At 39.5% G+C, this 10324-nt stretch overlaps 1 protein-coding gene across 2 annotated transcripts in view; it reads right to left on the bottom strand.

The window, feature by feature from the left end:
* The window catches only part of LOC144288622 (retinitis pigmentosa 9 protein-like), a 42092-nt gene that overhangs the window by 13662 nt on the left and 18106 nt on the right, over positions 1-10324 (bottom strand). Inside the window, exons 5-7 of one of the 2 annotated variants that reach the window (XM_077856283.1) lie at positions 8899-8960; positions 7801-8183; positions 1426-5712 (exon numbers count right to left, since the gene is read on the bottom strand). In XM_077856283.1, coding sequence (XP_077712409.1) covers positions 7985-8183; positions 8899-8960 — 261 coding nt within the window. In that variant the 3' untranslated portion in view covers positions 1426-5712; positions 7801-7984. Of the gene's footprint in view, positions 1-1425; positions 5713-7800; positions 8184-8898; positions 8961-10324 lie in introns of those variants that run through there. The other variant, XM_077856284.1, reaches the window with a different exon arrangement.

The following is a 10324-nucleotide window of genomic DNA, read 5'->3' as shown; positions in this document are numbered from 1 at the left end:
TCCAACTGGAAAATCTATCCATTCAATAAAATTGTATTGAATACCATATGTTATCAGTGTGTTGGAGGCTGAGGATATAACAGGGAGCATGGTCTGAGCCCTCAAGAATTTTCCAGATTAATGGGCAGTCAGGCAAGGAAATAGTCACTTTAGAGTATAATAGGTGCCTTGGGTATTGAGAAGCACACAGGACAGAAGCAGCTGAGAGCTTCTGGGAAGGATCAGGCTAGGCTTCTGTCAACTGAGGTGAATGATGGCACCATCTTTAGAGTAAAATGCTAAAGGTATCATGCTTGTGAGCTGGGTAGAGTGGTGGAGTGCCCACAGGACATCTAAATGAGTAAGTCTAGGGCTCAGGAAGGTGTTCAGGGCTGTCATCAGAGTACTGACACTTTAAGCCATAAGAGTTGCTGAGAACAGAATGAAGAGAAGGGCTAAGCCAGAAGTGTGAGTAACATTGATATTTAAAGGATTGGAACCAAGAGTTACACTGGAGTGTAAGAAAAGCAGCCTATGAGATAGGTTAGAACATCTGGAGAGGTGTCATGAAATCCAGTTGCTAAGGATCTTTCATGGAAAAGGGGTCAACAGTGTCAAATGCTAAAAAGATTAAGAAAAGGACTAAAAAGGATTTCTTAACAATGGCAGTACTGGTGGTCCTAGCAAGAGCACTTCAGGGATGTTATGGAGTGAAGTGTGTTTGAAGCTTCTACATTTAAGTCCTAACACCCAGTGTGACTACATTTGGAGAATAGGACCTTTAAGGGCGTAATTAAGGTTAAATGAGACCATAAGACTGGGTCCTTGATCCAAAAGAACTGTTTTTATAAAAGAGCAAGAGGTAACAGAGTGCTCTGTGTGGGCATAGAGAAAAGGCCAAGTGAGGCTGTCTACAAGCAGAGTCCTCTTATTAGAAATCAGTGCCCTGGCACTTTAATGTGGAACTTTTAGCCTCCAGAACTGGGAGAAAGTAAATTTCTGTTGTTTATGCACCCATTCTGTGGTATTTGTTATGGAAGTCCAAGTGTACTAATCTAAGAGGTATATCCAAGAGCACGATGGGTAAGAAAAAAGAAAAGTATGTAAAGAGATTAAATATAGTTGACCTGTTGGGGTGCCAACCTCCTGTGCATCAAAATCTGAGTATAACTTGACTCCCCTAAACTTCTAATAGCCTACTGTTGACTGGAAGCTTAACAGGTAACATAAATGTATTTTGTATGCTGTATATATTATATACCATATTCTTCCAATAAAGTAAGCTAAAGAAAAAGTGTTAAGAAAATCATAAGGATAATGCATTTATAATACAGTATTGAAAAAAATCTGCATATAAGTGGACCCACAGAATTCAAACTCATGTTGTTCAAGGGTCAACTGTAGAGATAATTCTTTGAAGAAACTGCTCAAGCAGTGACTCCCAACTGAGACAGTTTCCATACATTTTATTTATCTTATTAAGTCACTTTATTGAGGTATGATTGGTATAAAAAAAGCTGCACATTGGTATACAACTTGGTAAGTTTGGAGATGATTATTCACCTGTGAAAATATTACCATCTATGCCAGAAACTTTCAAATGTTTGTTTCAACTTGTGTGTTCTCTCATACATATGTATGGTGTATAGTTAACATAAGATCTTCATAAAATATTAAGTATATGATTTAGTATTAACTATTGACACTATGCTATAAAGTCAATTTCTAGGACTTATTTATGTTGTAAAAATAAAACGTTTACTCTTTGATTAATATACCTTGCTGTTTCCTCCTCACCGTAGTCCCTGGGAATCACCATTCTACCCTCTTGTTTCTGTGGGTGTGACTATTTTAGATTCATGTGGTATCCTGTAGTATTTGTCCTCTGTGTCTGGCTTATTTCAGTGAAAATAAAGTCTGCCTGTTTCATCCATGTTGTCACAGATGTAGGATTTCGCTATTTTATGGCTGAATAGTACTACATGGTGTTTACCCTTTTATCTGTTGATGAGCATTTTCATTGTCTGCATGTCTTGGCTATTGTCAATCATGCTGCAGTGAACATGGGAATGCAGTACCTCCTCAAGATCCTGATTCTGGGGATCCCTGGGTGGCGCAGCGGTTTAGCGCCTGCCTTTGGCCCAGGGCACGATCCTGGAGACCCGATCCTGGAGACCCGGGATCGAATCCCACGTCGGGCTCCCGGTGCATGGAGCCTGCTTCTCCCTCTGCCTGTGTCTCTGCCTCTCTCTCTCTGTGACTATCATAAATAAATAAAAATTTAAAAAAAAAAAGATCCTGATTCTGATAACTTTGGATATATACTTAGAAGTGGGACTAGGAAAAATAGTAGTTCTGTTTTTAAGTTTTTGAGGAATTGCCATACTGTTTTTGGTAGCAACCTCCCCCATTGACATTGCCACCAACAGTGTGCAAGGATTCTCATTTCATCACATTCTCACCAACACTGATATCTTTCTTTGACAATAGCCATCATAACAAGTATAAGGTGATATCTTATTGTGCTTGTGATTTGCATTTCATTTCTATCATCAGTGATATATTTTTTAATGTACTTGACGGTTATTCTTTGGAGGAATGTCTGTTCAATTCCTTTGTTTTTTAAAATCAGCTTGTTTTCTTGCTATTTATTGAGTTGTGGGAGTTCTTTATATATTTTGTGTATTAACTCCTCTGAAACAGGACTTTTCTCCCATTCCTAGGTTGCCTTTTCATTTTGATTGTTCCTTTGGTTTGTAAAAGCGTTCTTAATTTGATGTAGTTGGTGTCATATTCAAGACATCAGTGTTAAGACTAGTGTTAAGAAGCTTTTTTTTTATTTAAAGATTTTATTTATTCATGAGAGACACAGAGAGATAGAGAGGAAGAGACCGAGGCAGAAGGAGAAGCAGGCTCCATGCAGGAAGCCCGATGTGGGACTCGATCCCAAGACTCTAGGATCACGCCCTGAGCCAAAGGCAGATAGATGCCCAACCACTGAGCCACCCAGCATCCCAATAAGCTTTTTCCTATTTTTTTTTAATAGCAGTTTTACAGCTTTAAGTCTTAACATTATTTATTATTACTTATTATTTTTAAGGAAACTTTTTCTATTTACCATTATCTATTACTTATGTATCTATTTAATATTTGTTATTATTTTTTAAAGTCAACTCTATGCCCAATGTGTGGCTTGAACTGATGACCCTCAGATCAAGTATCACATTCTCTACCAGTGCCCCTAAGTTCTTAACATTTAAATATCTACTCCATTTTGAATTGATTTTTTGTGTGTGGTATAAGATAAGGGTCAGTTTTATTCCTTTGCATGTAGATATTTTTGGTTGTCACAAGTGAGAAATGGTAGTGCTAGCGGCATCTAGTGGGTAGAGGTCAGGGATGCTGTTGAATATCCTAAAATACAGAGAAGACCCCCACAAGTAAGATCCCTGAATAGGACCAAGTTTCAAAAAAACTGTAGGGGTGCCTGGCTGGCTCATGAGGTAGAGCATGAAACTCTTGATCTTGGTGTTGTGAGTTTGAGCCCCACATTGGGTATAGGGATTATTTTAAAACTATTTTTTTGGGATGCCTGGGTGGCTCAGTGGTTGAATGTCTGCCTGTGGGTTTCCTCACACACATCCAAGGATTCTCAGGACACCAACACCAGCAGGGTGCCCTACAATTTAACTTTGTTCTGCTACTGAAAGTATCAAATACCACAGGTTAGGGGCTCAGTCCTACAAGATTGCCCCACCCCTCTTCAAATGCCACCCAAAAGCCCAGGTTATCACCTGTGCTTCTGACAGGCAGATTGTAGGTTGGAGGTTCCCTTGCCCCCTGCTTAGGGTCCGATTAATTTGCTTAAGAGCAGCTTAGAGGACACAGAAACATTTTATTTACTAGATTATTGGTTTATTATAAAAGGATATAACTCAGGAACAGCCAGATGGAACAGATGCTTAGGGCAAAGTATGTGGGAAGGGGTGAGGAGCTTCTATGCCCTATCCAGGGGTGCCACTCTTCCAGAAAGCTCTCCAAACCATACTAGACGCATATTACATGGGCACAATTGATGAAATAATGGCCTATTGGTGATTAATTCAACCTACTCTTACCCTCCCCTGAAATCAGGGGGTAGGACTGAAAATTCCTGATGCTATACATGGCAACAAGTCCCCATCCTTAGGTGGTTTCCAAAATTCAACTCATTAACATAAACCCAGTTTTGGTGGAAAGGGGCTTGTTAGAGTAACAAAACACCTGTTTTGCCCTTATGGCTCTAAAGTGATTTTAGGAATTGGGGACAGGAGACCAAATATTTAAAAAAAAAATAATAAAAAGCTCCCATTGCTCATATCACTCATAAGATTACAAGTGTTTTGGGGGAGATATGAGCTAGAAACTATGGATAAAGACCAAATGTATATGAGAAATCTATTTTGGTAATCTGACCATGTAGGAGCCAATGGCAGGCTGCCCCAAATGGGTTACTTTGACATGAACATTATTTTGAGTTAAAAGCAATAAAAACCCAGCAGATTTAGAAAAAGCTTTTTTACTTACTTCCCCCTCAACTACCTGCCTGTACCAGGAAGAGAGCTATTAACAGATTCCTGTTTATTTAAGATATTTACCCTTCTGTGGTATAGTGATTTGTGAGAAATATGTATGTGGTGGTTGTGGAGGGAGAATGTTCTCTGCCCTTTAAGGTTCTTTTAGCTGGACTAAGAATCAAATTGATATGAGAAATGAGACAAATCAAATACAGTTTCCTACATATGAAATTCCAAAGACAGTGAAGCAGTAAGACACATGAGCTAAGAGGAGCAGGGGACTGAGCAAGACAGCAGGGAGGTGACAGATGTCTGGAAAACAAAGGCTGCCCTATTATTATACAAATAAGCATCTTAGATAAAGAGGAATCTGTTAATAGCTCTCTTCCTTGTACAGGCAGGCAGTTGAGGGGGAGGTAAAGAGCTTTTTCTAACTCTGCTGGGTTTTGATTGCTTTCAACCCAAAATAATTAACTGCATAAAGAATGGTTAAATGGTTAGGTAGCACATTCCAACCAAGGAATTTTGTGGCCACTTAAAGCTTGTAGGAAGCAGTGAGACTGCCAAGGTGTATAGTAAGTGAGATGAAGTCGTAGGACAGTTGAATTGGGATGAGCAGGTTATTACTTTTCAAATTTTACAAAAAAATTTTTTTAAAGAAGACTTCATGCTTGACATGGGTCTTGAACTCACAACCTTGGGATCAAGAGTCAACATGCTCTACAGAGTGAGCCTGCCAGATGCCCCTCCATTTACAATTTTAAAATAGTTTTTAAATGCTGGTGGCAACAGAACAGTTGAAAGGAAGAAAGAATGTGAAGACCGGAGTGTGATGAGGTAAGGAAGGAAGATCCGTGAGGAAGCAAGAACAGATAATGATGATAGCATAAGTAGCAGCAGGAACAACTAACATTCATTTAGCAATTGAAATGTTCCAAACTGTGTTCTAAATGTTTTACAAGTATTGAGTCCTTTCATTCTTGATGATTCTATGAGGTAAATATTATCCATCAAGTAAATGGCAGCACAGAATGGTCAGGCAACTTGTATAATCTGATAGCTCAGGAATGGTGCAGCTGGTATTCAAAACCAGGCAGTCTGGATCCGGAGCCAGTGCTCTTAATCACTGCCCTCTAACTGCTGAGAGTCGGCGTCCAGGGCACAAGCGGAGGCTGGCCTGACAGGAAGAGAACAGTATTCATAGTGTTATTCAGTGATGTAAAACGAATTTAAAAAACTGGTAATGTATTTTTTAAAAGATCTTGATCTTGAAGGTGCTATAAAACCATTTTAAGTAGATTTCCTTTCACTTTTTACTCTGCAATGGCTCTGAATCGGAAGGACAGGCTTAAGTGATGGGACTTTGGGATCTAGGCCAGAAACAAAAAAGATACAGAAAACCAGAATAAGGGAGTAGGGACAGTAGTTACCTTGCAAGGGCTGGAGGAGATGGCCAGATTTCCAGTTATAACAGGAAGTGGAGGAAGGCTCCAAGATACGGAGCGGTGGTTCTCCCAGTGTGGTTCTCAGACCAACAGTGTTAGGATCATTTGGGGACTTGTTAGGAACATTCCTAGGTTCACCACAAACCTACTGAATTAGAAACTCTGGAAATCTGGGAGTTCAGTGATCTGTGTTTTAACAAGCACTGTAGTTGATATGGATGCAGACTTTCATTATTGTTTAAGAATATTTTTTCAGGCAGCCCGGGTGGCTCAGGGGTTTAGCACCGCCTTCAGCCCGGGGCGTGATCCTGGAGACCTGGGATCGAGTCCCATGTCAGGCTCCCTGCTTGGAGCCTGCTTCTCCCTCTGCCTGTGTCTCTGCCTCTCTCTCTCTGTGTGTGTCTCTCATGAATAAATAAAATCTTAAAAAAAAAAAATTTTTTTTTTGTGAATTGGATTCCAGAAGGACAGAAATTCCTGGAAGATGAGTTATGAGACTAGTAGGAAACACTGAGGAGGACACAGGAGAGGACAGATGGCCCATGTTTTGCATGCTGACCTAGGATGCCAAGAATAAATGTAAAGGATACCTGAAGTAACTGGCCTTAGAACTTTCAGAAATAAGAAGCCTAGTGTGCTGATTCCAGTCTGTACCAGTATGTTACTCCAAGGCCAACACTGGGAGCATTCATTGATGAGTAGAAGATGGGTCCATTCTGGGATTGGATTGGCTGTTCTTTAAAGAGGGGGTAATTCCCAGAGAAACCCCCCAGAGAAAGAGGACAGAAATGGGAGGAGAGTTACTGGGGCCCTGAAAACAGCAATAGCCCCTGCTGAAGAGGGAGGGACACCTGTGAGGATGATCTCTATTTGGCTCAGTAAAGAACAAGACTTCCTCTCCGTTAGCTGCAAGCACCACACAGATGAGCTAAGCTGCTTTTGCTGTGGTACAAAGACAGAAGAGCATAGGTGGGCTCTGTTTAACCAACAGGAAGACGAAGGAAGTGAGGGATGTGTTTTGGGATATGGGTAGCTGACCTCATCTAACAATTCCCCTATATTCTTAAAAATTTTCTGAGTCAATGACTCAGAAAAATCTTGGGATGCAGGCAGTCAGATCCAAACAAATGAAATACAGTGTAGCCACACAAGATTTTTCATTGCTGTTATAGCCTCAATTAAGCCTCAATTAAACCCTCCTTCCTCCTCAATTAAACCATCTCATGAGATTATAAACACACACCTTTTGGTACCGCAATGCCAAATGTACTTGATATTAAAATAATCTGTTTTACATTGTTAAAAATGTGCAGATGAGTATTTATGGCATTTGTGTAAAAAAAAAAAAGCCCTATATTTATTGTGACATATAAAATATTTCTGGAAGACCCAACAAGAACCTGGTAAAACTGGTAGCCATTGGGAAGGGATACAGGTGGCTGGGAGAGAAAGGAAGGAGGAAAAATTTTCATGATTAAACCTTGTATACCTTTTAAATTTTTGAGCACATGCATGTATTATTCAGAAGTAAAAAATAAATACATTTAAAAAATAAATAATGAGCTTTTATTATCCTGGACAACAGAGAAAAGTCAAGCCTGAAGTCTCTGGGAACCAAGTAGTGCCCTGGTGGGGGGTGGGAGAGGCTGGGGCAGCACCTGGAGCTTCCTCAGAGCTCATCCCCAGTCCAGCTGCCCCGGCACAGGCCCCTCCAAGGAATCACAAACCTCGGGGCTCAGCGGGAGGAGGGCACTGAACAAAGCTTTCCTGCCTGAGATCAGCTGCTGTTCAGAGCCAGCGCCTGGGAAGGTACAACTCACCCTCCTGGGGTCACATCTTTGCAGGAAGGCAGGTGAGGATTCACACGGGTGACGTCGAATCCCCTGCTCTCTGGCGGCTCCCTCCTCGTCCTCCCCGCCTCCACCGTGGCCTCTGGTCTTTGGCCACAGTGTCTGATCTGTGGGGAGACAATGCTCAGACAATGCTCAACCAGTCAAGTCCTCATCAATCCGAGTCTGAACTCTCATTCGACTTGGAAGACTTATGCTTTCGTTTCTTCTTCTTCTTCTTGTCTTTCTTCCTTTTCTTATGTTTTTCTTTCTTCTTCTTTTTCTTGTGTTTCTCTTTGCATGCTGAGGAACTGGAGCTGCTCCCATCTTCCTCGGAGGTAGAGTCCTCCAGTAACTGTTTCAACTGCTGTATCCTACACAGAGAAGATAACCAAAACCATATTTAACGTAGATAAAACATAGATAAAAACGATATAAGAGCAGCAGCGAGAGTAAAAAAAAAAAACATCACGAATAACCACCTTACTGAAGACAGTATTCACTTTTATTTGTGCATGTCTTCCCCATTCTTGTTCACACCCATGCCTCTCTGATGTGACGGTAACCAGTGTACAAGTCACTCTGTAGTCTCTTCATCATCCTGAATTCTTCTGCATGTTTCTCCAGTCCTTAGTACAGAACTTCGGACACGTTCCTACCTTCCTTCATCACACCCCACCCTCCCACCCACAGCTGCTCAAGGTCACACTAGGTAATCTATCTCCCTAACACTTAGAATTCCATGTAACCAGTTTGAGAAGAACCAACCCTCCTCTTCATTCACCTTATCTTTATTCTTGTCTAAAGCAAATTTTTAACAATAGCTCAGACACTGAAACTAAGTCAGCATCCATCAGTGGTGTGAGCAGGAGCAGCCAAGCCCACTGCTTTAAGCTAACCCAAGTAGAACAAGGCTGGCCTGCCCATTCCCCACCCACTGGCCTTTCTGTGATTACTCCTGCCTTCCAAATATTTCACAGCTAAAGTACCATAGTTACCAAACCACTCATCTAATACTAGAATGGGTGTTTCCAACTTTATATAATTTCAGACGTTAAGAGGGTATTGGTATCATTAGAACCATCTCACCTTACATCCTTTTCGTGTCTTTTGTTCTCTCGGATGATGTCATACATGGGATCTTCATGTGCCTTGAGGATGACAAAAGGTTACAGTTCTGTTAGGCTCCATGGACTATCAGCTAAATAAAAATTCGTATTTTACTGAAAGCAGTTTTTTTTCCGTTTGGTGTAATTTTATATTTAACACGTTCTAATCCTTCTTAAGGGTCGCCATCACTTCAAACTCATAGAAGCTACAAAAAAGTTATACAGATATAATTTGAATAGCTTTTTTAAGGATATCAAACATGAATCATTAAATATTACTTAGAAATATTGAGGTACTTCTTTTTTTATGTAAACAGATGATCAAGAGATACTAAGTTCGAAATGATACATAAGAATGATTCATGTACTGATGCGCAAAAACCTATGTATATGCCCAAAAAGAAGTGTGGAAATATCCTTATCAAGTTACCTAAGCATATTTCCTTGGAGACACGCAATATTGGACTTAAAAAATCAATTGTGAAAAACCTTACTGTAACATGTCAATTTTGTTAAAGCAAACGTATTCTTGTAATGGTTGTGTAATTTAAAAGTACTTAGAATAGGACTACACATAGACTGAATTTTACTGTAAGTGAATTATCTTTAAAAATGTTCAATAACAAATTTACATATTAAAAAAGTTAAAAATAAAAAAATAAAAAAAAACAAAAAAGTTAAAAATATCTATATTCTTACTAGCCAGAGATATTTACTGCTAACATTTTAGCATGGTTCTTCTAGTCATTCATAATTTACAAAAAATTATAATATATAATTGTGTTCTCTTTTTATTAACATTTTCATGAATATCTTTCCATGATATTATACATTCTTCCAAAAAATAATTTTTAAAAGCTATATGACTTTATTTTTTTTAAAGCTATATGACTTCTGGGATCCCTGGTGGCACAGCGGTTTAGCGCCTGCCTTTGGCCCAGGGCGCGATCCTGGAGACCCGGGATCGAATCCCACATCGGGCTCCCGGTGCATGGAGCCTGCTCCTCCCTCTGCCTGTTCTCTGCCTCTCTCTCTCTCTCTCTGTGTGACTATCATTAAAAAAATAAAAAATAAAAAATGAAAAAAAAGAAACTAAAGCTATATGACTTCTATATTACAGTACTTATGTTAGTATGCTGGTCACTGAAGTTGTTTCCTATTTTCTTTAGTCTATTTTTCAGTCACAGAAATAATTCGGAATAATTCCTTACATGTTCATAAAAATTTGTATATATTGATTTCATAGCCTTAGGATCTACTTTTAGAATTTAGGTTCTGAATTAAAATATATGAATTTTTTCATTCAATTTAACTTATAGGAACTGTAAATTTGCCTTTCCTGGTAGCACTGATTTACCCAGAATATTTTCCCCATATTTTTAAAATGAAAGTACAATTTTTAAAAT

Source organism: Canis aureus, chromosome 18, assembly GCF_053574225.1.
Source record: "Canis aureus isolate CA01 chromosome 18, VMU_Caureus_v.1.0, whole genome shotgun sequence".
Taxonomy (NCBI): domain Eukaryota; kingdom Metazoa; phylum Chordata; class Mammalia; order Carnivora; family Canidae; genus Canis; species Canis aureus.
The sequence above is the reverse complement of the archived record's forward strand: the minus strand, read 5'-3'. Positions and strand labels throughout refer to the sequence as shown.